Genomic DNA, 19,966 nt, shown 5'->3' with positions numbered 1-19,966 from the left:
ATGAGCCATAACTTTATAAGCGACTAAGAATGGTCAGATTATTAATCCGAAATGATCAGCCATTTCTGAAAATGACTAGCTGCCTTGAAAGCCACAACGGTCAGAAAACGGGCGGGCCATGATGATCCAACGGTCAAATCTCCCGATCTAACGACCAGAAACGACTGAAATTAAAGATCAACAGTCAAAAACATTTTTCAAATGTTCTGAACCATTGATGGCCACATAGCAACGGTCCACTCCCTAGTGCTTATATAAAATTTCATCATCTCAAACTCACATCTCTCCTCATCCATCAAATCCTAAGGATTGCATCTCCATTTTAGAATATCGTTAACATATTCTCATTTTGATTATGTCAGAAGATCTGTTGCGTTGAAATTATTCCTAGGTGGACCCTTTGTTATTACTGAATGCATGATCCAAACAGGCTTGTCTTATCTTGGAAGCAATTCGCCTATAACTCATCAACAATTTAATAAAGAGGTGAATCACCCTTTAGAGACAGCGTGTATTTTACATGATTCAGCCCGGAGAATCTCACAATTTTCTAACTCAAATAAGTCATACTATACATTAAACCATAAGCATAAGATAACAAACAAACAATTGACCAACATATTTTTACTATTGATTTATATAGACGAATGTTAGGACTGCTCAATTCATTCTATTAATATAATTTTAATGATACATTTGATAACATGATTGTTTTGGAATATCACCGATGAGTTGCGTGTTTCCTAGATTAATAGCATAATAACATATGTTACCCTTAACATTAGACTCTTATCCCTTTAAAATTAAGAAGAAAGAGGAAATGATTGCTAATTGCCCAACAACCCCCAATAATAAATATTAAAAAATAAAAATAAAACATTGACTAATGGCCAAACAACTCCCGAGAACAAATCATGAAAAATAAAACAACGACTCACGGGAGCCGTCGGGCCACATGCAGTGTAACCTACGCGGTTTGGCTGAATACAATCGCAAGTGTTGCAACATGATACATCAGGATTTGAGCCTTTGGATTTGGGCTATTTTCCTATGATCCAAACGGTTTATATGATAAGTCTCACTTTATAAGATGGATAGACAACATATAAAAGCTCCCAATTGGATCATTACAGCCTTAATAATGTGATTCTTTTGGTTTGAACATAAACGGTCTCTGTAACCTTAAAACAATCGAAAGGTTGAAATATTCGATCTGAGATTTATTTATTTATTTATTTAACATCATCCACTCATGTAAGAACGGTTTGTGTCATTGAAAACGTCCAAAATCTAATGGCTAAATTCCCAACGTATACTATTGCAATACGTCATGATGTTCAGTCCAAAGAACCCTTTTCACTAAAAGTGTGGATTTCGAAATATACCTTGTACACCGATTTTCTCTCTCCGACAACGGATTGACGTGTGAGCTTCTGTGTGTATGTGTTAGATCCACACCGTCCATCCATTTTTCCTGGTCATTTCAGTGCATGAGCCAAAAACAAGATAGATGCAAAGCTTAAGTGGACCACTTGATTCAAGCCTTTTTTGGCCCGACATTTATTTGCCATCCTACTTGTTCCTACTGTTTCCCGTGGTGTAGTCCACTTGAGGTTTTTCATCTACCTAGTTTTCTTGATGACACCCTAAAATGATATGAAAAAAATGAATGGATGGTGTGGATCATAATGGGGCCCACAAAAGTTCCACACGTCAAAACATTAGGCTTTTCTTGTCTTTGGAATTGGATAAGGTACTGCTTGTACGTCATGGTCGGGCCGTAGAAGTTTTGGGTCAAGCTGATATTTGTGTTTTCCCTTCATCTTAGTCTTTAAAACTTTTTTAATAGGTTGGATGCCAAATAAATAATATAGTAAACCTTAGAAAGGTTTTTAAATGATACCGTAAAATGAATTGATGGCGTGGACATAACACATTCATAAGGTGAGGTCGGTTGCTATGTTCTAGCAATGCGTCATCGTTATGTGAAAATACGTATGTGACCAAAGTGTAAATACGTGTGTGTGTATAAACTGGTGTTGACGTGAACCGCACGATGTGGCACGGAAATGCACTGTGCGATCCACTCTCACTTTGTAACATTTTAAAAGTAAAAACATAGAATAATTCCCTTTGAAGATTCCACTATTTGATGAGAAAAACATTAGTACTCTGATAGAGTTTGGCAAATGGTGGACAGGCACTTATGGATCTGGTTCCATGGTTCAGTGGCATTCAGACGGTGATTTAACACCGATGATCATAAGTTCGCATGTTTATTTCAAGTAGAATTGTCCAAGCTACGATTCTCAATCCCAACCATGATGTATTTGTTTTATCCACGCCGTCCATCCATTTTGCCAGCTCATGTGATAAAATAAAATTTTAAATATAAAAATAAAAATTAAAAAAATAAAAAGCTAGATCAATCACTAATATTTCCTGTGGTGTGGTCCATTTGAGACTGTGATCTGCCTCATTTTTTGATACATGCCTTCAAATAAGCTATGGACGGCGTGGATAAGACATATTATGATGGAGCCCAAAGAGCACTGACCAGTAGCGATAGTTCGTCCATCCATCAGATAGGTTTGACCGTGTCAATGATCATTCATAAAAATCTAGTTCGTCCGTCCATCAGATAGGTCTGACCTTGTCAATGATCATTCATAAAAATCTAGTAAATTGTGGGGTGCATATCGAGTGGACAGCCCTAATTTTCAGGCTATGGCATCTACAAGGTGTTACGCACCTGATGGACGGCTTGGATCTTGTATCCATATGCCATGATGGCACATGATGCCAAGTAGACTGCGTCTTAGGCTTGTGGGCGTAGCGAATCTCTATCTTACATTAAAATAAATAAAGGTTGTAATAATATGTAAAGGTCGCACATGGACATGGATGGTGTACTTATTCATATAAAAAATAGCTTGGCATTTGCAACTCTGTTGTGTTAAAAAAAGTATACGCACGTGTGTAGAAGCAGCCTGTACTCAATCCTAACCTTTTATTCGCCGACAATTGTTTACTGAAATAGGACCATTGGATTTATTTTTATTTTTATTTTCCAGCTGGACTGTCCGATAAACGTCCACCAATCGGATGATTATATAATCAAATAAATGTAATTTTTGGTTTATGATGCATTTGAAATGGGACCCATAATTTGACCAGTTCAATTTACGCCTGCATATCATCTGTCACATTCTGCCCGAGTATCAAAGGTTTCCTCGAGAAGGGCAACGATGTACGGTGTTTACCTTAAAAAAAAAGTGCAGATGCAAGCAGGCATTCATGGGCCCAGGTTTGAATACCAACTACACCAGCCGGGGCCATGCAGTAAGCCGATCGGCCTGTATTTAATATCAGGTGATCATCATGGTGTGGCCCACCTTTCACACGCATAAGGCAATCTACACACTCGACATGATGATACAGCAGCTGGATCTCATCATTCTCTCCTTTCATTGGCCCACTGTTATGTGTGAGTACCATCCAACCCATCTACTACATGTGCCTCCCCATATTAGGCATATGTTCCAAAACCTAGTTTGGTCCGTAAATCAAGTGAGCCACATCAAAAGAAACAAAAAGGGGCAATGGTGAGGCCATTTGAGGCCCACCGTCTCGCTGCCTATATTCCATCCGACCATTCATTCATAAAAAGAGCCACACTAGGATGAATAAAAAGACCAAAATGAAGTCCTTCGAAAAACACACGTTCCACATCATACAAACGCAGCTTTTAGGCGTGATTGTGCATTTATTAATGCCTGCGAGGTGTCCCACAATAGCTTGAGTTGTACCAACCCATCAAGGGTCGAATTACAAAAACTAAATGCCTACTCCTTTTTTATCCAAAACCCATTTCAGGTCCTTAATTACAATAACTAATTACTGGAAAACTCTACCCCTTCGATCATGTACACAGTAGAGAAGTAGAAATAATGGCCTTATCACTAGCCACAGTGATTTCTTTCCAGCCAATGGTGGAAAATATCATGTCCATCCAAAAAAAGTGGGACACACCATGATGATCAATCGGAATTAATATCAGGCGCATCCACTGATTGGCTGAGCCAGACCTATACACTTGAGTCATTCCATCAACTGTCTTTAATTCTAGCATTTTGAGCTAACCAATCAGTGGATGGGCCTGATTTTCATATCAGATGATCATGGTGTGGCCCACCTTTTGCACAGACCGGAAATTCTACAAACATGATGTGGAAATTATTACTCTTACCCGAGCCAGTACGAAAGGATTCTCTCGCCATCAATTTTTGAGATAGGATATGTAAGGGCTTTAACCGTTGGTTTGGGGTCCCTTTATATAATGGCCCTCCCGTGGATGGATGATATCTAACAAAAACATGAAAAAGAAAACTCAGAATCAGAATATTTTAACCAGTTCAAAGGTTAGGGAGATCACCCATATCTACGAGAAAATAGTCCAATGACCCAAGGGTTGAGATATTCTGATCAGAGCTTGTCATCATACAAACCACTTGGATTATTGAAAGATGAAAAAGGCTTAAAATCCCGACATATCATATAGCAATATGTCCCGTGACTGATGTATCACCAAAGATCGGATACAGGTGAGGCTCCATATCATTCCTTGGCACGTGCCTCAAATTCGAATCACCTAATAGCAGTAGGCAGTGTATATTGGTCAGTACACAAATACATATCGTTGTGATGATCCTGACAGGCCATTAATGTCCTTCAATAGATATAGTTGGAATCTTAAATGACAGTTAATTTTTGGAATCCATCTAAAGTAGGGCCCACTTTTTGGATGATATGGATTTGAGTTAATGCCAGGTATACAGTAGGAGAGACTCGGTGGTATTCATGTAACGGTGGGAACAGATTTTTTGGGGTTTTTTATTTTTATTTTTATTTGTCAAGAAAAAGATGAGAGAGAGAGAGAGAGAGAGAGAGAGAGAGAGAGAGACTGTATTGGCCGTTGGGCCGTTGGGGGCCATAACAACTGTTACAGCCCACATCGTAAAGGTAACGGTGTGGCTATTACGGCCACCATTACTGTTACAGAAAACCTTGCTAGGTAGCTACAACACACGGCTGCTGTGAGGTTTGCTAATTCTACACCCGGGCGCATGTGCTGCAGTGTGATATGCGTTAGAGATCTGAGCTTTCCATCAGGTGAGTTAAGACTATTTAGATCAAGGGACTACGTAATGGTATTGGCATGACTAATACGATAGCTAATACAGCCCCTGGTATCGGCATGGCTAATACAATAGCTAATATGGCCCCATCATGGCCTTCTTTTTTTTTTGTTGGGGGGAGGTGATCTGAAAAGTTACTGGTAAAACTCAAAATGTAAAATTCCAAAAATGTGTTCTCTTTTGGTTTTGGAGATGTATTTGATAGTGTAAGGGGCCATTCTTTGGTAAAAATGTTGTTTGTTGAGCAATGTCAGCTAGGCCTGTTGAGAGTCGACCAAATATGCCCTAATTGAACCTAAATCAAGCAGGTTTAGGGCCATTACAAATAAATACCAAAAATAAATAAAAAATCAAGGATGGAAAATGTAAAACATAAAAAAGTGAAAGTTTATCCCTCTTCTTAAAATGGTCCACTCTACTTTGGTTCATTGAATCCCACTCAAAATTTGTATTTTGATCCTTAAAATAGGCCTAGAATTACTTCAAAATTATTTTCTAAGCTTTCTTCATTGTTGAAATGATTTTTTTTTTTTTAAGTGAAAATAAGAACTTCCAAATTGTTCCCTTTTTATGGCTGTATCATAACCGTGTTTTAATATCACAGTCTAGGTCTTCTAGCATAAAGATCAGCCCATTGCACGCCTCAAATGAATGGCAAGAAAAAAGTTTTAACCATCAATTTCTTTGTATGTTTTGGTGTGCCTGAAGAGGGAAATTATCTGATGTGAGCATTTGTTACAACCTTATGGAAAGCTCAGATCTCACACATGTTTCATATTGGCACATGTGCCCACATGTGGAATTCACAAACCTCCTGTGCCAGTGTGATATATCAAAACCCCCTGCATTTTGATCAAAATATCCCCAAATTTAGCACCATACTCGAACAATACAACAATGACAACATATTTTAAAAGAGAGAGAGAGAGAGAGAGAGAGAGAGAGAGAGAGAGAGAAGTTCAAATAATGTAAATGCACACCCACATGCAATACAATAAAAAATGCACATGAGTGATACTAATCAAATGCCCTAATTAAGCAACTAGAAGATCTAGAAATGTTGGTCAAAGTATCCATACCTACACGTATTTCCCTCTGTATTTTGGCTTCGTATCTCTGTCGAACTTCGATTTTTCAGAACAGCCTATTTGGGCGTCGGCTCGGCTAAACACTGCTGAGTGAAGATTACCGTCTTCTAACCACTTAAGATGGTTTTCCTTGAACTCCATGTGATTCTTCTTAGCCAATTCCGCTACTTCCTCGCTATATGCTCCAGTCTTCACCATGGTCATTAGGTAACGACTGTAACGGAAGCTAAGGATCTGTTCACAGGATGCGACCATTGTAAAACATGGGTGTTCAGGGAACTGTGCATCAGTGATTCCGTCTTCCCTTACTACTGGGTAGAAGAAGACAAGCCTCCCACCCATAATCAGCATCCTGGCAGCAAGGTCGAGCAAATCGTGCATGCACTCGGCTAAGCTGTAAGGTGCAGTTGATGGTATGTGGTCCCTCCTCTTGTCATCGGGAACAGTGTATGGGTCTACAGCACCCTTCAGTAATTTCCTGCCACCTGATTTACGGCCCCCAGCTCGAACTCCATAAGGAGGGTCGCAGATTATTGCATCAAATACCTGATTTAAGTGGTGAAAATGCACAATCAAATAAGCAATGACATTGAACAACAGTAGCAATTGTAGCATATGTTGAAGAAAGCATGATGGTCCAATGCTATAGCAGTGTTTGAGAAGTTGAAACATCCAGCTTCAGTGAGATTTTAGGATACTTGGCCTAAGAATACAGTATCAAAAAGCATAGAACAGGCACACATTCAACGGATTAGAAATTTGATCTGGGAGGATTTTTGCATATCCCCAACTATGGTGGTGCCCGTCAGATCAATGGTATAGATTACTGATCAGTGGGCCCTACATTTACAGAATCCTGCAGCTCACCAAACTGTACACTTGTCAAGTCTCGGGACCTAACAATCCCTCTTTTACATTTATGTCACCCTGCAAAAAGTATTGCTTGAAGCCTTTGACAACACAATCCACAAGCCCTTGAAGAAGGTAATTTCCAAAAGCAAGCAAGATTAGCATGCGAAGCTACCAGAGGCATTACGGGCATACTGCACGATGATTGAATTGCTAGACAAGCAACTCAGATACTTGAACAGACCCATGCATGTCTATACTGGCAAGAAACAAAATCCACCTACCAAAAAAAGTTGATGCAGTCATAAACCTCACTAGAATTTGGTAAATTTTATTTAGAAGAACACATCCATTGCCAAAACAAATTCCCTTATGGCCTGTTTGGTACGTGGGCTTAGATAGGATTAGGTGGGATGGAATTGCATTTGGTCCCATGCAAATTCCATCAAACATTTGGGGAGGACAGAAGGGTTGGGATTACGTGGGATAGATTTGCATTTGGTCCCATGCAGGATTTCCGGTGGATTTTGAAATCCACTACACATGTGGGCCCCACATTGATGCATGTGTTTTATCCATGCCATCCATCCATATACACCCCTTACACGTGACATTCTAGTTATATACAAGTGACTGACATCCATTGTGAATTTGGTTCGTTGATTACAATTCCATGGTCCACCAAACGGGGTTTTGCTTAATCCAGTGATTTTCCCATAGCAAGAATTTTATGCCCAAACATGAGGATTGGATGGCCAAAATACCATGGTATTTCTAGACATGCAATCATTGTACAATAATGGTGTTAATCCCATCTAATGCAATTCCATACCATTTAATCACACGGACCAAACAAGCCCTTAGCAATTTCCCACAGCCCAACAGTTTTCTTGATCAAAAACATACTATACGTTGAGCAGAGGCTATAGAGCACATGATGGCACAGGAAAACCAGTACATATCATGAGATGCTTGCATCTATATTTCTATACTCACAAGCAATGCCATCTAAACCATTGATTTTTCTAGGTCAAGAACATAACCATGGCCCCGCAATAACAACGTCAAGCCCTCACACGATTCGTGATAATAGATCGTGGTTTACCCGTACAAAGGCCAATATAGCAGATGATACACATGATGAAGCAGATATGGGTGTGCAACTTTTGAGCAATTTAGTAACTTATGTATGAAACCAACAGTTAATGAAAGATATACACTGTTTCTTCCAAGTAAAAAAATCCAGTATGTATCAGTCATTACACATTGTACACGTAACAGATGTTTTCATCGAAGCAATCAAACAGAAGTATTGAGTACAGAAAACAACCTCTTTCAGTCCGGGACGCCAAGGAGGAAGGTTATTATCCGCCCTCAAGAGAGAAACTGGCATTGGTAAACCATACTGCAACAAGAAAGAAAATTAAAATAAGAGAGTGAATAACTTGATAATTTCTTACTTCCCTACAATTGCTCCAATAAGCTAAGCCATGAGCATGTTTCTCATCATTAACATACATAAAGTTGATTTATCAAGGTTCAAATGTCTCTTTTTGTGCCTGTGAAGCCCATCATACCATCATTATAGGGTAACACTCTCGAGGCAGAGATCGCATTCGAGAGCAAGAGCAATGAGGCAGAGATCCCCTCTGAACCGATCATCTACAACCAGTAAAAGATCAAGCGGAGATCACATTCGAGAACAAAGGACCGTTTGAGAGATCGATTGTGTAACACCCCGAACTTTTCAATACCCGAGTATTGAAAGTCCTCGAGTGTTACCATGAAGTTTAACTTGATACGTACATGTGTACGACACCAACTTAGCTATCCTAACCCTACATCCATTCCCCAACAAAAATTGAACCATTGGGAATGATCTTCTTTCATAGATCAAGCCATCTGACCGTAGACTTCAAGGTAAGACTCTCTGTCATGAGATCTAACGTATGTGTCTTCCCTTAAAGGAATTGACAAATAACTCCCTATCCATAACAATTTAGATATACATTCTTTTCTAAGAATTGCTTAGAAGCACGCCTAAAACCATGTGGAGCCATTAGATTTCACAAAACCCTCATATCAGTAATAATTACGAAAACGCCATTGCCTAGGCCACTTGATTCTAGATCACGTGGTTTTCACTATCCGTTTAATGCAAAATTTTATACCATGCCTAATTACCAAAAATTAACCGTACACGTCGAATTTCAGGCCTTAGATCACAGTAAATCAACTACTTGACCTCTACATCCGTTCGTGCACTTATCAGATCAAGATTTTGATCCGCCCATCTTATTCACACCATATGAATATGCTTAACCCCCTATCAAAATCAAAATCTGAGAAACTTTCATATATAAGAAAGTCACTCGAATCTAACGTTATATAAGTCTTATCCCTAATCACTCTGGAAACCCACTTTGTATTTATCTATTCACAAAACTGACCATACATCCACCCATATGAATGGTTAGATTGCTAACCATAAAGTTTCCTTATTTTTAACAAGTCACCTGACCGTCCATCAGGTTTAGATCCGCCAAATGGACCATCCAAATATCAGGATGAATCAGTCATTGTGAAGATCTTCGGGTTTAAGTCCCAACTACCTAGTAACTTATCAATTGGAGGTGTACAAATGTTATTTTGAATTACGGAGTATGCAAGCCACTAAAAGAGCATCTTGGACATCCTTGGAAGATCGGGGTCCAAATTGAACTAAGAGAAAGAGCACGAAAAATAAAGAATGCCTGCCAAAATTCAAGAAATTTGGACGGCGCACTTCGACGTCATGGACGTCGGACGTTGGTTGAAAAATGAATGGAAAGATAGTAAATATTCATGAATGTAATTAGATATTACCGTTGAAACTAAAACATACCGTGCGGCCCACCCGATCAACAGATCTGCCCCATTTTTGGACTTTAATCCTAGCAGGGCATGTTAAACACAATGAACAGAGCGGATCGTACAACTACAAGTAGTAAAGTGGACTTCTCAAAAAATATCTCAATTCATTCAAATTTCTACGTGCATGGGATTTGACGGTAAATACCATTTAATGCGTTAACAGATCGTGCAGCCCACCTAAAGTTCGGATCTACTTCAAATTTCGAACTATAGGTTAGCACGGCGTGCCAAAGACGGTGAATGGAGTAGATCTTCTGAAAGATCATCACAGGTGGACCTCATCTATTTTAAACAACCACATAGAAATCTGCATGTTGTAACGGCGGACGTAAATGGGAATTTATGGAATTAGCACCACATATTGACTAGTGGTGTGGCTCATCCAAAACTCAGATATATCCCATATTGTGGCTGCTAGCCTAACATTACCTTACAAAACTGATGGAAGGAATGGATTTTCTGAAAACCATACTAGTTGGCCCCTGATATTTAATAGATGAATGGCCAGCTCAGTGTGAATTCCCCTCAAGATTACACATCGCCGCCTTAGCAAACATAATTAAAAGGAAAACAAGTTGTAATCCAAAACAGGTAATATGCAGTCTTATTAGATGCATGGATGCATGAATGCACATCAACCTGGGGATGTACATCTAGTCGGACTTAGGCTCGTCACCCATGTAATCATTGACCTGGGAATGATCATCCAGGTGGAACAGGGGCCGATAGTCGATGGTCTAGGAGCTAGCGAAACGATACCCCAATAAGTCTAGGGCATGTGCTACAACATCCAAAATAGCCATCCATCATCGCCAATATGCTATGAATGCATGATTAACCAGCCGTTATTAACCCAGTTATAATCAACCAATTTAAGGTCGAGCATGGCCAGAGTTCGGGCCCTGTTTGGGGTTAAAAAGCGGCATATAAATGGCCCTAGTTGGGGGCTGAAACGCTGTGTAGTAGCAGCTCACAAACAGAGCTCTGTTGAACTACAACGCGGACTGTTACCAGCCCAAAAATGAGGATGGAAACGAACTTGTCTCGGGCCATTTTTGGTCAGGGAAGGTGGCGGCCACCATGCCACTGGTTAAGTATTGAAGTGGGTCGAAAAACGACCGGAGAAGAGCCGCGTTTGGGCCGAAAATCAGGTCGGAAATGACCTCCAAAAATAAAAACAGCTTGGCTGTGAATGTTGACAATGGAGGCATTAAAACAAACCTTGGGCCTCACCAAAGTTCAGCTGGGCCTCACCAAAAAGCTGGTAAGTTGCCCTGGTTAGGGACCCTGAACAAACGCTGGTGGACCCCATGTTGCACTAGCAGGTGGGCCCCACCTTACCACGGTTGGTGAACCGTGTATGTGGCCCCACCTTGGTGTTGTGGCTCATCTGGGCCGTCCGCTAGGAGACATAAGTCCCTGACGTTTTTAATATATATATGTTTGAATTGATATATTTAATATTATATATCTCACATGGGCTGGGTTAAGGGGCCGTTTGGATAAAACTTCCAAACGGGGTTTTCCTGAAACTGTGGTATTAACAAAATTAGTTGGATGAGCTGATAGAAACAGTGCCGTGTGTGAGTGATCCAGGGTTCAATGCCTGGAAGTGTTACCTTTCAAATATATATATATATATATATATATATATATATATATATATATATATATATATATATGTGTGTGTGTGTGTGTGTGTGTGTGTGTGTGTGTGTGCGTGTGTGTGTGTGTGTGTGTGTGAACTACTCAGGAAATATCTAGACCGTCCATAATTGGACGTTTCCAGGACGTGGCTGCAAGGGAGAAAAAGAAAAGAAAATAAAATAATAATATATATTTAAGTACATATACATGCACCTGTACGGGCATGAAGATTTAAACTGTTATATCTCATGTGCATGAGGTATGGTGCATGTGGATTTCACCCAGGATCATTCATCCATGGGAGTCCAGTGATGGACATTTGGAAAATATATGTAATATAATATATAAAGACATGAATGCATACATGTACACCGGCACATGCATACAAACTTTAATTTACATTACATAAGATACCTCTGGTATATGAGAACCATCAAAGCAAGATGAGGTACAGGGATTGTATCATGACCGTCCATCATAGGCTCCAACGCTGGACCTTTTATAACATATGCACGTGGTGAGCCCATGTGGGACCCACGCTGATATCATGCTCAATGAGTATCAGATGCATGTAATATATATAGTATTTAAATATCAAAAGTATGTGATGTACATATATAATATTTGAATATCAGATGCATGATATAATATTTTAATATATCTTAGATGCATGAGACGTTAAATATTTATATATTAGATACGTGTGGTTGGCCCCATGAGGGACCCTCCTGATACTTATGATGAATCCTGACCATCCAAGGTCTGGACGGAGCCACCTTAAAACATTTATTTCATCCACACCGTTCACCCGCCATGGCGTATAGGCTAGTCCCACTTGGGTCAAATTCGGACCCAACACTTGGACCCAAATTGGGCCCAGTTCGGCCTACAGTGGTGAGCCAAATTGGGCTACCCTACTTGGGTAAATAAGGTGGGCCTAAAGCCTAGAAGGCCTTAACTTCCCTTAAGACTCTTTCTCCCCCACATTAGTAGACAAAAACATGGAAGTGCTTGACCAGGTATAAATGGTGATTTTAGGGGACTCGTTTGGTGACCTCAGGCCACAAAAAGACTCGGGTCAAGTTCGAGAACACTACCATACAGGTGATGACTTTCCCCTTGGGCTTTCCATTTCTAAATTAGCTAAACCTAGTTATACTAGATCACCATTATTGTAATACTTACCCACATGCTAGTTAATCCTTGATCACTATTCACATGACTTGGTAATATATCCTCATTAGTTATTAACTCATAATGTTTTCTTACATGCCTTATTTGAAGTCATATATTGTCACATGTTAACATGATTTGCCTCTGTACATAACTATTCGGTGCTACACATAGAGGATTCCATGATCGTATGCAAGCCACATTTGGGATGTAATTAAACAAAACATGTGGGAAATAGGGACCTTGAACTAGTGTCATGTTGATCAACGTATCCTATTAAAACATCCCAAGGTGGAGGACCTCATGAGCCGGGGATGGTGGTAATGGGACACTATGCTTGAGTTGTCGGCTTACGCTGGGTGACGAGCCCCCCGTAGTGACCATTGAGTTACTTAAATTGGCTGATTGTAACTGGATTAATAATGGTTGGCTAATCATGCATTCATAGCATATTGGCGATGACAGATGGCTATTCTGGATGCTGTAGCACGTACCCTAGAGATGTTGGGATATCGTTTCGCTAGCTCCTAGTCCATCGACTATCTTCCCCTGTTCCGACTGGATGATCATTCCCAGGTGAATGATTGCATGGGTGACGAGCCCAAGTCCAACTGGATGTGCATCCCTAGGTCGATGTGCATTCATACATACATGCATCTAATAAGACCGCATATTGCCTGTTTTGGATTACTACTTATTTTCCTTTTAACTATGTTTGCTAAGGCGGCGATGTGTAATCTTGAGGAAAATCCACTGAGTGGCCACTCATCCATCAAATATACAACCGCAGTAGTGCGGTGACCCCTATATTGGTGAGGAGCAAAGCTATGGTTGATAAGGATGCATGATTCTTTTGCTAAGGGTTGCTACAGGATTTCACAGCTTAAGATTTTTACAATTTACCTTGTTTCACATGTAATATTATGTCATTTTGTATTCGTAAGAATGTGGACATTGGTTTGTATAAGTCATTATGGGCAACTACTTGTATATTCTAAATGAAAATTGAAACTTTCCTTTATGCTTACTTGTCCATTCTTACGCTCATCTGCTTACTCTGATAAAAAAATACGTGAATTTGACCATCCTTTAAGGTTAACACTCGGGTTTTTGGGAAATGAGTCATATACTCGGGTCCAGGACCGTTTGAGAGATCGATTGAGAGGGTGAGTACAAAGAATAAAGAAATCGAGGGGGAGACAGAGATTGCATTCGGAAGAAAGAGGCAAGCAGCACTTTGGCAGGAGAGGCAGCACCTCAGGCGGGAGAGGAGGAGACGGATTCGAGCCTAAGAGAAGGGGGAAGAGAAGGGCAGAGGGAGAGAGAGTAGGAGATGTAGTACAGGAAGGTAGAGGAGATTCAAAGGGGGCTAGGGCTGTGAGGGAAGGGAGTAGGGAGAGACAAAGGAAAGGGGGGATGGGGGCTGGAAGGGGAAGGAGGCAATGATAGAAGAGGAGGAATGGGAGTTGTTGGAGATGAGTGGTAGGAAGAAGAGCTCCTCTCACATGCTCCATGTGCTGCTGATGGAGTTTCCTACCATCTTCGTGAAGGATTTTCCAGAGGGATGGTCAGAGCACGATTTCTCAAGGGTCTTTGGAAGGTTTCGCCCAATGAAGGTCTTCATATCGAGAATCAAAGGCACGGAGACCAAACGAGGTTTTACATTCATCCACATGAGCAATGAGGCGGAGGCAGAACTAGCAGTTGCGTATTTGAGAGATAGAAGGTTATGGCGATAGGAAGAGAGGTCAGCAGTAGGCGGGTGCATGGCAGAAATCTCCGCAAAGATGTAAGGGAGGGGTAGGTGGGTGTGGACATGTGTTGCCTGATCATTGATGAGGGAGCTGTAGAGAGAGACATGTACCCCTATGTGTTAATGGCAATAGAAGAGAGGTTGGCAACAGCTCGACTGAAGCAAGGAATATTGATGGGAATGCAAGCTTGGACTGTGCAAGGGAGAAAGGGTGACGCCTGTGCTCTCAAAGCAAAGATCATCAACACACACCAAGATCAGTGGGCCCCCTGCAAAGCTTTTGTTTGCAGGGAGTTAAAGAGCATGAGACACATGGCTTCAGTATGGGTCAGCTCTCGGCTCTCATCCCCCATGCAGAATTAGCATTTGGGTTGGCATATGGGAGGAGGAACTTATTACCTTCACGTGTGAATGAACTCCCCCTTATATTGATGCGATAGAGGATATCTTCTCTCTGGATGTTCGTGGCAAACCATCAGAGGAGAAGGTAGAAAGGGAGCCTTGCTCAGAAGGAAGGGAAAACTAGCAAAGGGCTGATCTTTGGCACTCACCGATTAACGATAATGCCAAGAAGAGAACAATGGTGGTCAAAGAGTTGGGCTGTTGTTTGTCATTTGAAGAAGGACAGGAGGACTAGGCGTTGATACTGCTCATGGTTGAACCATTGACTATGTGCAGAGGGCGGTCACTGCCATCAAAGGAAAAGTTGAGGTAGAAAGAAGGGTTTTTGGAAGCCTTGGGTGTATTGCCACTGCAATCAGCTATGCTTAACTAAGGAAGTCAATGGGTTCAAGTTAAGTAGCAATGGCGCAAAGATCCTCCGTGTGCCAAGGAAAGTGGTGAAGCATATGTCTATGGCAAAAGGTATGTGGAGGGTCCACGAAACTATGGGGCATTTAGGAAGTTACATTCGGTGACTACAAAGAGGATAACTTGGCCCTATTTCATTTCGAAGAAGAGAGAGGTTAACAGAAACAAAAGATGCGGCAAAAAGGAAGAATTCCAAAAATTCCAAAGGGCAACAGGGAACTGGCAAGTCTCTGTGCAGCAGTTGTAGTGGGAAAGGGAATTAATTCGAGAGGAGAGAGAAGGGGAAGAGGGACTAGGTCTGTGAAACACTGAAGATGGTGAGCTGGATGTGAGGGGTTTAGGGTGCAATTAGCAGCGGACCCAAATCAAATGGCTTCGCAGGCACCACAAGATCCACCTAATGGCGTTACAGGAGACGAAGCTCCAAAAGGTTGTCCAACATATAGTGGACTCTGTTTGGAGGGAAAGGACTAGGGATTGGGAGGCTCTGGCAGAGGAAGGCTCGGCAGGGAGCATCTTTATCATGTGGGACAACAACATTTGGAAGGAAGGGCACTGGAGTGCACAGTTATCTGTCTATGTGGCTGAGGGAGATGACATTAAGCTTTGTGTGGGTATTCTAATAGCATACGGCCCAACATTTGGCATTGTAGCGGGAGGCGTTCCACAAAGATCTATATTCTTTGCATAGCAGCTGGTCAAAACCAGAACAGATGTTCGAGCGAGGATGAACCGGATTACAAGCATGAAGGTGGACGGCACCTGGGTAGATGACAAGGAGCAAGTGCACGAAACCGCGGTAAAGTTCTATAAGGATCTACCAACCAATGAAAATTGGGTAAGGCATAGGATAGATAATTCAATCAGCTGTCTACAAGGGAAGCAGAATCTCTAGTGAATTTGATCACAAAGATTGAAGTCAAAGCAACAGTGGATAAGTTAGGGCGGGACAAAGCGTCGAGGCCAGCCAGAATCACGTTGGCCTTCTTTCAAGAATTTTTGGAAGTTGTGAAGGGCAATATGTTGTAGTTCATTAAGGAGTTCTAGGAGGGCACTAGTTAGCATCAAAGTTGGGGAACTCCATTGCCATTATCCTGAAGAAGGAAGGAGCAGAGAGTTTGAAGGACTTCGGGCCAACAAATTTGATCAGAAGCCCATACAAGATATTAACAAAAATCCCCGCATCCAGGTTGCGTGCAGCTCTAGCAAGTGTAACATCTTCATCTCAAAGCGCTTTTATTAAGGAGAGAGATCTTGGATCGTGCTTTGGTGGCTCATGAATGTATCGATGCTCACCATAGGGCCAAGAAGAAGGGGATAGTCTGCAAGTTAAACATAGAAAAGGCGAATGATCATGTGGACTAGGACTTCCCGGACTATATGCTACGGAGGTTGGGATGCGACGCTCAATGGAGAAAATGGATGCAAGCCTGTGTTTGGTCAGTAAGATTTTCAATTCTAACGCAAGCCTGTTACAGTTGTTCTTTTCGCCACATATGGACCAAAGACCAGCTAATAAGGAGAGTCTCCACAAAAGCTTCCCTTCCTTGCCATGACCACCCTCGTGCCAAGCTTGCAACAACCCTTCAATCGATGCAGGGAATGCCCATGGACCTTCCCTTCCTTACCTCTGATGAGTGATCAAGCTATAGAAGGACCTTACTGAAAACTTGCCCGACTTCGACAGTCACTAACTCATGGTATCTCTTGCCCTAAGCAGAAGGCTAAGGCCCTGGAGCATAGCTGAAGCCCTAACAAACTTCATCTCCTCATCCAATGAATTTCTTCGACATGACGTAGATGACACCAATTATTTTCCTGAACAAGAGAAACATTTCGCAATTGTAATGTTGCTATCTATTGCAATCCTGGCAAGCCTAGGAAATGTGAATTGCAGGGATATTTCCCCTATTTAAACATCTTCTCAAAATCGCATCCTCTTACCGTCCCTGACTTTAAATTGGACGCCCACCTTGAATTTAGCCACCACACCTTCAATCGGCTTCCAAATCCCGGAGGCTTATATAATGAGGACCCATTTACTCACCACCCATTTGTTGAGGTTTCTTACTTTGCAATCAACACCCGGTGACACAAAGAGCCATCCCCCGACTTGAATCTCTACAACCACTTCCCTAGCTATGCTTTGTCAATCACTTCCAGCCGCTTCACCATTGACCCACCCTCCCTATTTAACTTGCACTCTTCAACCCACTCTAACAAGTGAAATCTGAGTCTCTACCGCACCCTAACATAAAAAGTCGTACCTAAACTTTTCCAAACGATTCAGCACCAACTTCGGGCATTTGAAAATGGACATAAAATATAATGGCATCCTTGTCATCACCACTTTCATCAAAGTTAATCTTTCCCCTAATGATAAGTGTCTACTCTTCCATCTTGCCAATCTTTCTTCCACTTTCTCCATGACCATATCCCAAAGATGCTTCGGCCGCTCCTTTACCGATCTCTCGAAAAGAAGAAAGAAAATTCAGAGGAGGTGTTTACTGCGAGAGCATGGAAATATAAGGTCCCTCCAAAGATTGTTGTTTTTGGGTGGCTGGTAGGGAAGAGAAAAGTTATCACTGTTGATAATCTGAGGAAAAGAGGGATGATATTAACCAACATTTGCGTCTGCTGTATGTCAAATGAAGAGACAACGGATCACCTATTCGTGCATTGCCCTTTCTTCAACAAGGTTTGGTTGATCATCCTGTCCATTTTTTATATCTCCTGGTCTTTTCCCAACTCCACAAATCGCATCCTTGTGGCTTGGAATGGAGTTTCCCTGGGTAAGAGCCAATCCGCAGTTTGGAGAATCACCTTGTTAGCTGCTTGGTGGGCCATCTGGGAAGAAAGAAACTGTCGTTGCTTCAGAGATGACTCCCATCCTATCAGCTATGTGATCAAGAGAATCCAGCACCTCGTCATGAATGGGCCTGCAACACCATTAACATTAGTCACAGCCCTCTCCCCCCCGATCACCAGCTCAGTGGGATGTAGCTAGGCTGGGCTCTGTTTTTCTATTTGTGGGATGTATGTTTTGCTCTTAGTGCTGGTTTGATGGTGTTCCTTTCTCTGTTTTGTTTCCTTTTTTTCTACTTTCTTTTTTTGTGGTTGTTTCTCTGTTATGGGAGTTTTCAGTTCGCTACCTCAACGGTCTGTCTCCTCTCTTTTATTAATGAATCTTCGTTGCCTTTCCAAAAAAAAAAAGATGCTTCGGCCGCTTGCCTATACATAGAGAAAGACCCACATACATGGATGGGAAGTAGCCAACATCACATCCAAGCACTGTATTCAAACCCTCAATTTCCTCCTTTGATGTGTGATTTCCTAACATTTCACTCTTACCTTGAGGCCCGAAATAGCTTCAAAGCATCTAATGGTCTTCATTACATTGTCCACCATCCTTCCTCAATGTCATAAGAATGATGGTATCATATCTGCAAACTAGTGGGAAACTCGGGGCCCTCATTTCCCCACCTAAAATCCCTTGAACAAGCGCACCTCTCGACCCTTGTCCAGCATCTTACTAAAAGCTTCCGCTACTATGACAAACATAATTGGGGATAGAGGATCCCCCTTGCCTTAGACCCTTGAAGCTTTAAAAAAATCACTTCGGAGATTTATTATCAGAATTTAAAATCGATTTAAGGGTTGTTGCAAGCTTTGCATGAAGGCGATCATGGTAAGGAATGGGAGATTTTGTGGAGACTCTCCTTATTAGTTTATCTTTGGTCCATATGGGGTGAAAGGAACAACCGGTGTTTCAGAGACAAGTTTGGTCAATGTCGAGGATGATTGAGCAAGCAAAAGTGAATGTTAAAACCTAGGCATTTTCTTTGAATATTAATGCATACTCTTTTAGCCTCTTTAGGGCTTTTGTAGCTTTGGGCACCTTTGACACTTTTTTAAAATAAAATTCTCATCACCTTTCAAAAGAAAAAAGAAGAAAAAAATCTTGATGCACATCACTTGATTGAGAAATGCATCAATATCATTAACACCGAGTAGATGTAAGTAACATAATGACATGAAAGTGAAACCACAAGAGTTTCAACACCAAGTCAAGGGTTCGAGTACCCCTGGGTGGTGAAATCCCACAACGGCGTGAGTGTCTGGGTGTGTGTGTGTGTGTAAAAATTAAAAAAATAAAAAAAAAAAAAGAGAGACTAACATAGTGACATGAAAGTGATAAACAAATGCCATAAGCCTCAACTAGTCAAATACAAAACTACTCATGCTACACAATTGTACTTATTATGGGCAATGATTGCAGTATCGATAATATAGGTCGATATTTGGAGTACAAAAAATCATTGGTATCGAGCGATGTATTGCAGTGTATTGATTGTATCGTGAGACATCGCACTTTTTCCTTTAGTAAATTTACTTGGCATCAACGGCATCTGTCGATATCGACAAATATCTTCGATGCTAACAGGAACCGCAACCTTCTTTTAAAAAATTCTCCAAACTTCATTTTTCCACCATTTTCCTTCTCTAATCTAAACACATTTTGGGTGGATTTTGGT

General features: G+C 41.2%; 1 protein-coding gene across 3 annotated transcripts in view; it reads right to left on the bottom strand.

The window, feature by feature from the left end:
* Positions 1-3,737: 3,737 nt before the first annotated feature.
* Positions 3,738-19,966, bottom strand: part of LOC131242580 (uncharacterized) — a 28,440-nt gene continuing 12,211 nt past the window's right edge. The window contains exons 5-7 of one of the 3 annotated variants that reach the window (XM_058241315.1): positions 8,466-8,540; positions 6,278-6,832; positions 3,738-4,365 (exon numbers count right to left, since the gene is read on the bottom strand). In XM_058241315.1, the coding sequence (XP_058097298.1) occupies positions 6,278-6,832; positions 8,466-8,540 (630 nt within the window). In that variant the 3' untranslated portion in view covers positions 3,738-4,365. Of the gene's footprint in view, positions 4,366-4,582; positions 4,652-6,141; positions 6,833-8,465; positions 8,541-19,966 lie in introns of those variants that run through there. The other 2 variants (XM_058241316.1, XM_058241314.1) reach the window with 2 other exon arrangements.

This window comes from Magnolia sinica, chromosome 4 (assembly GCF_029962835.1).
Source record: "Magnolia sinica isolate HGM2019 chromosome 4, MsV1, whole genome shotgun sequence".
In the NCBI taxonomy this organism is placed as follows: Eukaryota; Viridiplantae; Streptophyta; class Magnoliopsida; order Magnoliales; family Magnoliaceae; genus Magnolia; species Magnolia sinica.
This window is presented reverse-complemented; position numbering and strand designations above follow the sequence as displayed.